Below are 15119 nucleotides of genomic sequence, written 5' to 3' on the forward strand. Positions count from 1 at the left end.
ACTCCACCCCCTCCGCCTTTTCTTTTTGGATTCAAAACAGGAACAAAGCAGTGTTTGAATTCCTGATTTTGATAGAAGACATGAAATATAATTTTCTCGTTCTGATGTAACAGCAAACCATGGTTTTCCACATAAGTGGTTGTGCATGGGGGGGAGGGGAGGAAGATTATGAAACCAACAATTCCTCCAGGTTTATTTACATCTAAGAAATGTATGTATAAATGAATTATTACTGTAGTGCAGAGTTTAAATGGTAATGCAACTTCAGTAAGAGCCGTTTTCACTATTAGTGTATTCTAGATTTTGCTGATACAAACATCCATGAGAGCATTAGTTTTCATATGAAACAGACTGCATATACCAGTGGGAAAAGGGTATTTCTGACTTCTGGTGCAGTGGGAGAAGACAATAACCCCCTAAAAGTTAAACTGAGTTTACAAACATGAAGAGTGCATTTTCAGAGTTTTTAATATGTACAAAAAACATATATAAGTAGTATGGATCATGTCTCCTAACTATGATCTATACTGATCTCTCAAAGACTTAATGCAGTAGCAAGCAAGCGACCATGAAAAAGTAGCAGGGGGGAAAGTGAAGAGGGCCTATAAAAGTGTGAAAAGTAATACCAAATGTTGCATTTGGAAATTCAATCTGCCTTCTGTTTAAGGAGTCTCAAAGCTTGTCTGACTAATTCCTTCTCTGCACCCTGAGTGCGCAGCAGTCAAGTATGTTCATCAAGCAAGAGGAGACACTCCCAAAAAGCCAGTTTCTGCCACTCAGTACTTGTACAAAATGTTGGAATTTTAGTAATTATTACATCCTTTATAGATTCTCATATTTTATTAAACCAAAAACTAAGAGAAAAGCAGTTACCATAATTGGTGCACAAGTTAAGGGAATCTAAAACCTGGCCAAGGAATGTCATTTGCAGAGGAATGGAGACCAGGAAAGAAACATTCCAAACCAATCAACCCACAAGGAGCATTTCTGAGGTAAGAGTCCTGGGGATTGGTAAAACTGCGACAAATTATGTCACATAGATTGTAACATACAACTTTATAACTTACGGAGATGGGGAAATATACTGAATGAAGAGCATAGGTTCATATATATCAAAGACTTCCTCCAACAGTGTTCAAGATATTGATTTTGTTTTAAGGATGGCTGGTGTCTCCAACATGATCCAAAATAATTACTTGAAATGTAATTGTCTTTCTGCGTTCCAAAATGATCATTACATTGAATTCCAGTCCGTGTTCAGGATAATAGAAAATAATTAGGATCCAAATAGATAAATACTCAGCATATTAGTTAATATGAGAACCTGGAAGACAGTGGAAAAAGTCATTTAGTCTCACTGAAGGGAAAAGAGCTGTAAATAAATAAGCCATCCTCCCAGTAGTATCCAAGAGCAAGATTAGCAAAAGCTAAGCAAACTTTCCACATATTCTACTACTTAACATTAAATTTGGAAGTGAGACTGAAACAGTCTCCACTTTGAATCAACTGCTCGTTATTGAAAGCATTAGCGGCAGAGCATTCAAGAGCCATTAGTCATAAGAGATACCAAGAACACGGACTACTTCTTTTGTAAAAATTCATTCCAATGAGAGTCAGATGACTAATTGAATCAGTAATAAAAGATTCTAAAGCTTAATTTCTCCTTATGGAAATTAGCTTGAATAACTCTGAAGATGCCTCAACACCACAAAAAGATGGGGTTTTTTTACAGAAAGCAGCTCACACATGTCATTTTTGAATGTGTGTCGTGGATGAGAATTGTGTGCTGAAGAGAGCTGCGGGGCACTATTGAACCGCTAAGAATCAAGCTTAACTTTCAATACATGGAAACAAAAATAATCATTATCAAGTAGACTTGGATTTAACTGTTAATCTAAAAATGGAGGATTGATAACATTTCAGACATGGGTTTTTAAGACTGTCTTTTTCTTTTTAAAAATGTTTGAACCAGGAAAATTCAGAATGAGCTACTGTTGCTGAAAATTTTCAGAATCGACGTGCTGGATATCAGTCTAGTGTTACTGTGCATTTGATTTGATTTATTAGATATTTATCCTGCCTTCACCGCCGAAGCAGGCTCAGGCTTCATTGAAACTGAAGATTAACATATTAAGAGATTTATTTAGAACAATATACTCAGTCAATTACATGTTTCTAGTGGCGCAGAGTGGTAAAGCTGCAGTACTGCAGTCGGAGCCCTCTGCTCACAACCTGAGTTCAATCCCAGCGGAAGCTGGTTCAGGTAGCCGGCTCCAGGTTGACTCAGCCTCCCATCCTTCTGAGGTTGGTAAAATGAGTACCCAGATTGCTTGGAGGGAAAGTGTAGCTGACTGGGGAAGGCAATGGCAAACCATCCCGTAAAAAGTCTGCAGTGAAAACGTTGTGAAAGCAACGTCACGCCAGAGTCGAAAACAGCTGGTGCTTGCACAGGGGACTACCTTTTTAGTTATCAATTATCAAAGGAAAGAAATGGAAACATTCTCAACTTTATTTCAGTTATATCAACAGAATCGATTCATTTCTCTTTCCTTGCACTTTCTGTGAAATATTTAAAAAATTGGCACTTTCAATCTTTCTCCTAACGTTTTCCAGCTCAGTGGATAGCCTATTATTTTTATACACAGTCCTCTTTATACTGATGCCACTTGTTATAATTCTAATAAATACAAGAACACTCTGGAAGATCTTTTTTTTGCTGCCAACAGATATCGAAATATTGCATGAACAATGAGATAAAAAGAGAAACACTTCTTAGATTTTTTTTAAAAAACAAAAGCATCAGTGACTAGGGATGGGCACCAACCAGGAAACTGAGGTTCAGCATTTGTGACCAAACCACAAGATTTGTTCATGTACCAAACATGGTTTGTAGCCCCACAAACCCTTTGAAAGGAACCACAGTCCTTTTAAACAGGATTTGCAGAAAGCTCGAGGAACAGCTGAGCAGTGGGAAGCACCTTGCTCCCTGCCACTCAGCTGTTTCGGGCTGTCTTGTTCAGTCCCTTTAAAGTTTCAAGCAATTGCACGAGACAGCCCAAAACAACTGAGTAGCAGGGAGCACCTGCTCACCACTCAGTTGTTTTGTGGCTTTCTTGGAGAACAGAAAGCAGATTCCCTTTAAAGCAGGGGTTTTTGCTCCATCCACGAACCACTATGAACGGCTTTAAAAGTTCATGAAAGTTCATGACAGTAGACACATCGTGAAGTTCTATTTGCAAACCTCAAACGGCAAAAATTGTGACAAACTTTGTTTTGTAGTTCAGCTCATGCCCATCCTTATCAGTGACAATGGTCATTAATATTCATTATACTCTAATGAATATTCATTAATATTCATTAGAACACTCAATTGAAGAAGTCTGGATACATGTTGAAATCCCTTTTCATCATATGCAACCAAATAAGAGTAAAAGACTGAAAAACTGGTAGCTAAAAATAAAGCAAGACAACTAAGTAACATGACTAATACAAAGGACTTTGAAAACAGCAAGCCATCAAAGTCGAGGAAGAAAATATTTGGTCCCTGACTGAAATGACGTTTACCCAAAACAGAGTTCTTCTGTTTCTAGTTGGCATAAAATATGAATGCTCATAAAGGCTTTGAGCTAAAAGAAGCCAATACCATTGCTACTACTTGTTAAACCCTTTGTTACTGATATAAACAAAATCAAAGAAAACTTGATTCTGGCCTGGGACTGTAGCCTACCTTGTTTTCTAGGTCTAATAATACTTTAAAATTGATAACATCAATATATGCTATAAAGATAGGAGTAAAAGGGTTTGCTCTTGGCTGAACTTATGATTACTCCATATTTCACTGAAGACTGTACAGCGCACAGTAGACAAATTCTAGTTTTACAACAATCCCGTTCGAAAAGCAAGGGCTGAAGTGAGAAGATGCAGAGAAGCTATGATGAGCGCATCCTTTGGATAATTGAAGAAAACAAAAAAAATGTGGACATCATTCGTAAAATGTAGATTTTCAAACTATATGAATCTTCCGGTAGCTGTCTTCCATCAATGCTTCTATTAGTTACTCAGATAAACTGCCAGGTGAAGTTTATCTAAATTCCTTGCTTATTCCATATATGGATTAAATACATAAGTATTGGTCAATGCAATTATCTGGACCAATGTTATGAACTGCAACAATAAATTGACTCTGGACTCTTAGAAATACAGTATGCAAAGTCTTGAGCTCTGAGTCAAAATAGCACACTTCAATAACATAAGAATTACAGCAGAGCAAAAACCAAATCCTAATATGTGATACATTTTCAGTGACCCTATGAAGTGCATCAGGTGCTACCTATGAAGAATCATTGTTGGTAACTATACAGAACTATATAGATCATAGCCCAATCAACCTAAGAATTTAAATCCAGGTAGAGAAAAAATGTGGATACAAACTCAGAGAAGATAAAAGACTGTACTCAAATAGATCACTGATTAAAGCCAATGGCTCATGAGCCTGATAGGGGAGGGCGGGATATAAATATAATAAAATAAAAATAAATAAATAAATAAGTAAATAAGTAAATGCCAGTTTCAAAATATTCACCAATTGTAAGCAGTCAATTATATTATAATAATAAATACCATCACTTATAAACAACTTGACAAGCAAGTATAAAGTAATGATAACTTCACAACACAAACTTCTAAATGTTTCTTTGTTCTGCAAAATGTGTAAGACAATGAAGTCAAATAAAAGTGTTACTATGCACTCATTTTTCTTTCTTTTTTTGAAAAGATTAGTTTGTTTATCACACGAAAGTATCAGCAACCCAGACAAGTCAGTCAGCATTACCACATATTTCTAACCTCCAAGAAATCTCCACATGCCCTCCAACATCTATACAAATTCTCAATTCAGTGGAATTTCCCTGTTGAAACTGAAACTCTTGAGTATGCAGGATCTAGACTATCTGGGCAATAATGTTGATCAAGATATTTTTAGTCAAAACAAAAGTAAACAAACAGCTGGTTTTACACATGACTCAAAATTCCAGAGGGTTTCTAACTTTTTTCCCAGCATAGATAAGCAGATTTTTTTTTTGGAAGTAGCAACATAAACAGTGCAAAACAGCCCTTCCTCCAGTCTATGGCTGTTGCCAGAAATGGCATGACCAAAAAGAACCGGTCACGTCTTGGAGAGTCAATCCACCAAGATGTCTTCTGAAGGAACGTTACATTATTTGGCTTAAAAATAAATACAATGCACACAATATGCAAGATAACATCTGGATATTCAAAATGACTAGTAGAAAAAGAACAGGAGAAATACCTACATTTTCATACGACTTGAAAAGGAGCAGATATACCAGCACTGCACACACAAGCCCTCTTTTCCCTTCAAAACCTCCAATACCAAGTCAGACAACATGGATAAAACAAATTCACTAGCGATAGTTGATATCAAGATGTTAAACATAATGCTCTAGATTTAATCAATTGAATTAATATATGTCTGCATATTAAATATGCCATTTATCCACGTTGTCTTTGGAAAGAAGAATGAAAGCAAACATTTACCTGTATCCAAACGCTTTACAGGGGACTCATCATCCACCTCAGAATCTCCACATGCACTCCTTGATCTTTTTCTCGGCTGCAGTAGTGTCTCCAACCTTGGAAGGACTACAGACAAAAAGGTTTTGGTCCCTAGCTGTGGAGAAGTTGGCTGGGTTTCAGTGTTCTTTGCAGACTTTTGGGGGCTTACACTTTTCGATTTGCAGAAGAGAACAGATGTACGTCTGTTTACATCAGTTGATGACTCAGCTACAGCAGAAACGGTCGACTCACTGAGATTATTGTCAAGTAAATGTTCTGAAGTGTGTCCATTTATTTCTTTCTGAATGGAAGTACTATACAATTCATTGTCAAATTTTACTCTTTTGTAAAGCTTATTCTGCTCTGGATTGAGTTCTACTGGTTTGAGGGTTGGTGGCTCTGAATTAGTCTCCGAGTTTGAAGGAAGAGGTAATGCATCTGATGGTTCAAGTTTAGGGGGAGATTTATCTCCTGAAAAAATTAATAAAGTTGGATTTTTGAAAACCGATAGTTATAAGAGCTACTACATAAAAGTATCAAATATGTAGCCCACAAAAAAAGTATTGTTGTTTGATACAGAGTATACCACCTTGCATATGTAGACTTTATACAAATCTATCCTAGTTAAGGCCTGGATTTACATGGGGAATACGATGGGGATGGAAAAGGTCAGCTATAATCTTCAACACACTTATTCCACGGTAAGTCACCCTAGAATGAAAGGACTTACTCATGTGCTGTGGAGTGTGAAGAGTTGAGTCAAAGATTTAAGCTTATAAGATACTATTATGTCTCACATTATGTAGTATTTCATAACTTGACATTTATTAAAGCACTTACTGTTCGGCAAGATGCATATACATACAACTTGTACATACATCTTACTCTTTTAACTGTTTCTACTAAATTATTTTTAGATTTGGATTCTTAAGTCGCAACCATTAATAGGGAGCTATAAAGCTTTCCTAATTTAATATCTTTTATTACTGCAGAACCTCTTTATAGTTATTATTACCATTTTAGTTTAGTAAAAAAAATCCACAGAAGCTTGTTTCAGACTTAGCAGCAAGCCAGTGCTACCGAAGAAAGCCTGGAAGGAGTTTCAAGCTCACTGCAGAGCAACCTCCGCCCTTCTCCCACAATTCACCAAAAATATACTAATTACTGCCATTTCTAGGCCAAATTACCATCCTAACTGGAAAAACTGCAATCGGCACTAGCCCTGCTTATGCAAGGGGGAGAGAGAATAGGGAATACATGAGTGAAGCTGAAGCTCCATCGTGATTTGTTCGAACAGCAAGAAAGCACGGTTCGCCGTTATATCGGAACCAAGCCTTATTATCTGTGGTAGATATTTAGCAGAAAATTTTACAGGTATTATTTGGAATATCCAACCCCGCCCCCCCCCCCGCCATGCTTTAAAGGTTCCACTTCCCCACGCTATTTATTCCAATGCCAGTTGAGCCACTGTTCACAGCGATTCCATGCTAGTAGGAATGCCTGCTATTGGGCTTAAAAAACAACAACACTGGCCCAACTCAATATCAAATATTCATGAATGACACACGAACTGAGAAGGGCAAACAGAACATCGACTTCTTCGAAAGTATTCTGTCAGCACCTTCAGCTAACCAGTATCAAACGGGTGCTTTTCTAAGTCAGCAACCCCAACCCTCCTTGAAAATAGCGTGCATGGACTGTAGTTTCTCCTATGCATTAATCCATCACGCTAAAAAAGTTTGACGTTTTTGTAAAAAAAAAAAGGTCTGAACTCCAGCTTGACATGTTAAAAGAAATTTACAAACACGTGTTATTCATACAATTTACATTTTCTTTTGCAAAGGCTTAATTTTTTAAAAAAAATCATTGACAAAATTGTTTGATTTTTTAAAAACAATTGGGTTTTCTATAGGATCATTATTTTGAAATAGGGATTACATGTATAATATTCGATTTGATGAATATTTCCAAATAAAGAGAAAAATGGTAGAAGACAGTAGTTTGGAGTTACCAGATACAACGAATTAATACAAGTCAAGATGTATATCCATGATTGCTGGGACAACACGGCTAGCTGACTTGCCCTTACTCTAAATGGGCAATTATGCTGAAGGAATGTCAGGAGATTCCAGTGGGGCAAAAAGGAGCTGCTACTAGTAAAAAACAACACAACTCTCCCCGCCCCCCCCCCCCCAGAAGTCCTACCATATAAATACAATACTTTGATGTACTTCCTATGCAGGATAAGTTGGGTAGTAACTAAAAGCAACACTGGGCTATGTAGACACATGAGTTTATTTTCATATCCCTGACCAACTACTGCTTCCATTCATATGTGCCTCTTTCAGATTAGTCTATAATCTCCGGGGTTATTTACAGTTGAGAGTGAATGTACATGCATGCACACAAATGTGTATGCACAAACACAAGTTAACAGGTGACAAAATGCTTTCTGACAATTAAGACACCATTTTGTTCTAGGCCATTCAGGAGATCCCTACTTCTTTCATTATCATAAGAAACTGGGGTTCTTATTCAAAGTGAAATCATTTGGAGCTTCACCACTAGCCTCAAACAGGTAGAAATTCAGCACAGCTGCATACAATGTGTTCTTTTCCAGTCCCCACCCATTTTTGTACTATGCTGCCAGCATGTAATCTGATCCTGTGAATGCTTACTCAGAGTCAAGTCCGGCTGCGTACAACTGGATTACACCCAAACAAATGTGCAGATTCCAGCCCTAGTGTTCTTTTGCAATTCAAACAATGTGATTGTGAGAATGTCTTTAAAAGAAACCAAGCAGTTCTAGTATCACAAGAGTTTACACAACTTTTTGCAACTTCCAAGTAACACTAAATAAGCACCCACACCACCAAAGAATCCCTGGCAGCGCTGTCTGCTATTTACTTTTTGTAACGTTTGTGCAACCAGCAAAGCTCTTACCTTCTTCTTCACCTTCTTGTTCTAATACTGCATTTTCTTCTTCAAAACTTCCAATACCTGATTCAGACTGAGAGGGCTGATGATGTTGCTGACTTATCTTGCAGCGGATCATATTGATCTCCTTCTTCAAAAGCTTTGCTCGCTTGCTCCTAGATCCACTGGATTTCATAGCACAGGTGAGATCAAGTTTTTCCAACAATTCTTTCAGCTGCTCTTCCAAAGACATGTGCGCTCTGTTTGCTGGATTCAGTAACCTATCCACTGAAGTTAAAACACAAGCATTTAACAGAATTCCCCCCCCAGTATTAAGAATACAACGTTAAAAACACAGTTTAAAAACAACACGCTGTAGTAGGAATGCTCAAGTTGCAGGATTCGATTCTGCAACTAACACAGTCAGGCTAAAACACTGAAACAGTTAAAGCAAACTTCTGTATTAAACTGATGTGAGGCAGAGCCATGTAATTCCTTCCTACCTATTTCTCTAGCCTCTACGGGGTTTGCCAGCAAAGCACTATACTGCAGCTAGAGCGCTGATACAAGCTGTTGAAGTGTACCGCCAGTGATCAGGCTCCCCAAACAAAGGTCTCACTGCCTCGAACAGCAGGAAACTACCACTTGAGCTGCAATGCAAACAGCTACTGTTTACCTAAATCTAAGTAGGGCGTTTCATATCCTGCTGTAAAACAAAACAAGAGGTCTATCGAGCCTCTCCTCCAATACGTTCTGCGAAGGACAGTCCTCATGATTACCTGACATCTTAATTCATGGCCCAAGGAAACAAGTATATTTTTGCTAACAAAAATTTAAAGGAGAATTTCCCAGCTAACTTCCAAGTTTAAGAGCAAACTAGAAACGTTTTTAATTTCTGAAAGGGCTAGGAGTTGCTTCTGTGACCATCAACTTTGAATTGCTTTCACTTATAACATCTTTCTTGACAGTTCCTTGATATTGAATGTGTTTGACTTTCTTTAGCATAAGGATTGTTCTAAAACTGTATCCCAAAGGATATACGGTATTAAAGCCCTGCCCCTTCTTGAAATCTCATGATCAGATCTTGAGATAAATTGTATGGGAGAAGCAATTTTTTCCAATCCTATGACATAAATTAGGCTGAAAGAGTATGATAGGTCCAAGGTCACCCAGCAAACTTTTATGACATGAGTGGCAATTTGAACCTGGATCTCCCAGCTACATATATATTGGCCACTATGTGACACAGAGTGTTGGACTGGATGGGCCATCGGCCTGATCCAACATGGCTTCTCTTATATTCTCTGACACTCTTAACCACTACACCACAGTGACTCACAATCAGATCTTATTTTAAAAATTGTGGCCCAGGTGTACATTATGATGCAAATGGGAGGAGAAACACCTCCCTCCTTGGAACAAATAGAAAGCTGTGGCACATGCACTGATTTTAAAATATTAAAACTCTCCATAAACAAAACAAAATAGATATTGAGGACAGTCAGGCTGTGGAAGAGCTGCAAGAAATAATGGGAGAAACCCATCAATGCTAGCATCTATCATGAGGCATCTTCTTTCTCACTCTTGAAAAGTTTTGCTTTCTTTCTACTATAAATGGGAGTACCAATGCCTACAAGATAGAAGTGAGGGAAGACTTTACACAGTCCAATATTTTACCCCTATAAAACATCTTACATGGCCACACTTTTTAAACTACCTCACAAGTTGCTTTTAATCTAACAGCAAGTTCAAATACAAACTATGACGCAGCATGGTAGGGTACTACTGTACAGTGGAAAACATACAACCTTTGCAACATGCCTTAAAGTTGCTCACTTGATGACATATGTGGGACTTGCAAATAAAAACAAATTTGGGAACCCACTTATTATGTTCCAAATCTTTAGTGCTCTTACCATCTTCCCAGGAGAAAGGTGGAGGAGATTCAAGTTTAGGTCGTTCAGGTAAGTGCATTCCAGTTTCATTATTATAGCCAATTGCCTCCGCATCTCGTCTAGCTTGCCTCAGAACAACACCTCCTTGATCTCTTAACCGCACAGCAGCTCTGTAGAATATTGTGTCTTTTGCATTGTATTTCATACAGTTATCAATAATCAGGTTGAAGTCTTCTTCAAACCCAGTGAGATTTTTATACTCTTGGGCATCTAACCGTTTTCTCATGGTAGAGAAATCCATCGGATGTTTTATATGATCCAAATAATCTGGAACCTAAAGCATAGGTTTGAAAAAAAGGACATGAAAATTTCATTTTGCCTCTTTATTATTATTATTGGATTTTTGACCACTGTTTCCAATAATTGGGCTTAATACAGAACAAATCAGAGATCCCATCTTACAAAATGGCAATGAACATGAACTATTAATGGAAAGTAACAGTTGCTTGCTTGTTTTGCTGTCAGAAAAATAAACTTGTATATTAATGACTTGCATGCAAATATATAAGCAGGTTCGGGGCAGGTTACATACAAAACATAATACAACATCCAATACAATTTGGTGTCTCTTGTCAACCTGGCACTTTGCTTTCCAAACTTCTCTACCACTCTTCTCTTCTGTTTTGAAGCTCCCTGAACACCGGCCACAAAACACTACCACAATTACTTCCAAAACAATTTGGAAGTATATTTACATTTTGATTTCTAAATATTACGAACAGTTAAAAAAAAATACTGTGTGTGGGTGAAGGGATAGGAGATGGGAATAGGGGGTTCCATTTCAAAGACAGACTTTTGCTCATCATTCTTTTGCATCCAAGTGTTAGTCAGTTTCTCAGAACAAGGAAACGGAAAGTTACTCGTGAACTATATATTCTGTACCAGGAAAAGTAATATTTCACCTCTTTAAGATTAACTGGTTGAGCAAAAATGCGAGCAGAATCTTTTTCCTGTAGCTGATCCAGTACTGTACTCAGCAGTACAGTAAAAGGAGTTAGCTGAAGCTCCAAAGCAACCTGTTCCACTTTGATCTACACAACAGAAGGAAAAAAAAACGCAGTCAATACCCATACATGACTACAGGCTATTAAAACAATAAAAAAACAAGTGTTAACATGCCAGCCTTAAAAATGGATCTCACAAACAATCTTAATCAGAAGTAATTCCTACTGAGACTGGTGATACATCCAAGTGTGTATGGAGCAAGACCATAACATTCTAATAGCACAGTAACATAGGCAGCAATGGCAGAATTTGTTCTGTACCAGATTTATATTTTAATTATAAAAATTTATAAAACATAGCGTTTAAGACAAAGGAGTGTTCACAAGAGAGAGCACATAATACATGACAATATGACCAGGATAATTTCTTAAAAGCTGAAGGAATTACCATATTTCATCACACGTCTCCCCTACAATGTACAAAAGTGCAAAATCTTCAGTAGCTTGAAGTCAACCAAATTTAGGTTTACACTGTTTAATTATAAAAGGACAAAGATTCATGAGACAAGGCTCTGAATTAGGGATGGGCACAAACAGAACCACGAACTGCAATTTGTGAACCAGGGATTCAGAATATGTTCCTCCCACAAACCATCTCCAAACCTCCTATGGGTCCATAGGTACAATGGAGAGATCATGCTGTGGCTGCAGCGCAACTCCAGAGAAGGGGTTTAAAGTTTAAATTTTAAACCACTTCTCTCCCTAGTCATGCTGCAGCAGCAGTATCTCTCCACTGTACCACCGTAGGGTACAATGGAGAGATCATGGGCTGGAGAAGGGAAGGGGTGGCATTTAAATGCCTTCTCCTCCCTCCCCCAAGCCATGCTGAACTAATGAACCATGAACCAGTTTGGTTCGTGTAATCAAATGGACCACACACGGAGGGTGGGCATGGCCACAGAACATGGTGGACGCCTAAGCCCTATGCTCTCCTCTACCTCCTCCGCCCTCCAACCTTATGTGGTAAAAATTTAAAGTAAAACACCTTAAAGTTCTGGGGGAAAGTGAGGGACATAGATCAAAAGATAATTCTACAACAAATCTGACTATCGAGCAGTTCTTTGCCCCAGTAAGTTCTTGCAGGAAAGCTTCCCTCACAAAGACAAAAATGGCGTCGGAAACAGCAGCAACAGAGTTTTCACAAGAACCGCAAGTAAACACTGACATTTTAGCTTACTTAAAAGGCATGGAAAAGGGTATTATATGTATGTGACAGTATGGCCACAACGTCGTCCCAATTAGAAGAGATAAAAGGCTCTCTTGTACAAGTCACTAAGAAAGCAGAAAAGGCATTAGAAATCAGTACGACAGTGCAAGGAGAAAGAAAAGCCTTACAAAAAGAAAATGCTGAACTGAGGGAACGGGTGTCCCTCCTAGAGCACGATGTTAAAGTTGCAAACCTCAAATTCAGAAGGGTGTGGGAGGGCGTGGAAGAGAATAATGACATGGCTACTTTCCTGGCACACTGCCAAGCTGCAGCCTCAAAATTAGAGGATGAGGTTTGTCCAAATATCATAACAACATACCAGGCAGGAAAACTACAACCTAAAAGTGTTCAATCGCCTAACCAACTGCCTAGGGATATCATAGCCACGTTCTTTGATGAACGTGTCCGGAAAAGGATTCTCACAGAAGCCAGGTTTAAAGGCTCTCTCATTTTCAATGGGGACAAAGTACAAGTATTTCCTAACCTACCTAAGGCTGCCATTCACATCTGTAGGATCTTGAAGCCAATCACTATTCCTCTGCGTGAAGGTAAACTGAAGCATCAATGGCTGCCCTCTGGAAAACTTTTTGTGGCTTACCAAGACAAGCAATACTATGCTTGGGATGAGGAAAGCGGTTGGGACCAGTTATACAATCTGGACATAAAACCCCCTATGGAGCAAGAGGAACGGAAAAAATCTTCTAAACGGAAGCAGTAGATTCCAGTGATTCCTCAGAAAGACACAAAGATTCCTTCCCTTAGACTAAAAGAGCATGACCTTTGTTAAGACTCCGCTCTCCTTGAAGCTGCTTAAGAGTGAAAGTATTTAGCTTATAACATGCATTAAGTATGATTGTTCTTATGAAATGTTGTGCCCCGGAATCTTTTCTGAATTAACATTGGATTTTCTTGCTTGCTGGGCATTTTAGATCACATTATGCCGTTGGTTACTGTGTTGTATGGTTGGGGGTGGGGGGTGGGGAGAAGTGTGGTGGGGAAATTGACAGTGATATTTCACTTCATTTGTATTTTTTTAATGCTGTTAACAATCTGATTGTATTTTCATTTTGAGTATAGACAGACATGTCCTGGGGGATAGAGCTTTGTGCTTCTATACCTGACTAGACGGGGTTTCTCTAGTTAGGGCCTGTGGACAGTATTTCTAAGAATTTTTAACTGGTTCTAGTTCTGTAGTTATATTGTCTAGTTAATAGCTTAGTAAAGTTAAGTGTGCTTCGGGAGGGAGGGGGAGGGGGGTAAAGTCAAATGCTTTCACTTCATAGGATTTCTCCATAGTAAATTTCCTGGGGTTTAAGACTGAATAGCTTTTCTTAGTGTTCTTAGGGTTTTACTTAGTATTGTATGAGGGGTAGAAGTTCTCTGGTATTGTTTTTCTTTTTATTATATACATTTGTTTATTTATAATTCAATCATTACTATAATAGTTTCAGACAAAATACTAAAGGTTTTTTTAAAAAATAATTAATATTAATAATTAATTTCCTACTTATCTAAGGTTTAAAGGGTAGGTGTGTTAGAGTGGGTTAAAACTGTATTGATCGTTATTTAAAAGGTTTTAGTATTAAGGGGACAGGGGGGAGAGAACCAGGGAACTTACAGTAGCGTACAAAGAATTTGTTTTCTTCCTTTGATTTTCTCTCTTAAGATCTAATTATCTACATTGGGTTAACCAACTTTCTTAGGTGGTCTTATACAGCAAGGGGTTTTTATTAGGTATTTGTAAGCATTTTATGTTAGGTGTAGGTTTATAGTAACTGATTTGTCTTCTTTTTTACTCTGAGTGATAGTTTTAAAATATTACTAATCAAAATAATACAAAAATAATTTATATATTTTTTAAAAAATTAAAATAAAAACTAAAAAATAAATTAATATACAAGGTTTAAATAATAATATCAAATGTAAATGTATGACATCATTTATCCTGAAATATAAACCAGACATTGTCCTCCTTCAGGAGCCTCATTTGAGATCTGGTACCAACACAGTCTTAAAATCTTGGTACAATCAACAATTTCATGCCCACAGCTCCTCAAAATCCCATGGCGTGGCAATTTTATTAGCTAAAACACTGCACTTTATGTGCAAAATGCTCTTTCTGATCCCACAGGTGGTTATTTATTCCTAAAAGGGACTTTGGATGGCAAAACCTTTTTTCATAGGGAAAGTGTTCCAACCACAATTTACACTCCTAACACTCAACAAGAACAATTCCTAGAATAATCATTTCAAGCCCTACAGAATTTCTTTGAAGGCCATGTATTAATTGGTGGAGATTTCAATCTCATTGTTGACTCTGTATTAGACAAATCTGGGCAGAACAAAAAACACAAGAAAAATAGAGAAGAGAGTGTCTCAAACTATATGAGTTGCTGGGAAAAAATCCAATTTTGTGATATCTGGCGTAAGTTACACCCAACAGTGTGTGATTACACCTATTTC

General features: G+C 37.7%; 1 protein-coding gene across 8 annotated transcripts in view; it reads right to left on the minus strand.

Moving 5' to 3' along the window:
* The window catches only part of BRD1 (bromodomain containing 1), a 67441-nt gene that overhangs the window by 17055 nt on the left and 35267 nt on the right, over positions 1 to 15119 (minus strand). For 5 of the 8 annotated variants that reach the window (XM_060244776.1, XM_060244780.1, XM_060244778.1 and 2 more), the window contains exons 5-8: positions 11348 to 11476; positions 10407 to 10719; positions 8518 to 8778; positions 5557 to 6045 (exon numbers count right to left, since the gene is read on the minus strand). In XM_060244776.1, coding sequence (XP_060100759.1) covers positions 5557 to 6045; positions 8518 to 8778; positions 10407 to 10719; positions 11348 to 11476 — 1192 coding nt within the window. Of the gene's footprint in view, positions 1 to 1067; positions 1325 to 5556; positions 6046 to 8517; positions 8779 to 10406; positions 10720 to 11347; positions 11477 to 15119 lie in introns of all 8 variants that reach the window. The other 3 variants (XM_060244782.1, XM_060244781.1, XR_009555723.1) reach the window with 2 other exon arrangements.

Source organism: Heteronotia binoei, chromosome 8 (assembly GCF_032191835.1).
Source record: "Heteronotia binoei isolate CCM8104 ecotype False Entrance Well chromosome 8, APGP_CSIRO_Hbin_v1, whole genome shotgun sequence".
Lineage (NCBI taxonomy): Eukaryota > Metazoa > Chordata > Lepidosauria > Squamata > Gekkonidae > Heteronotia > Heteronotia binoei.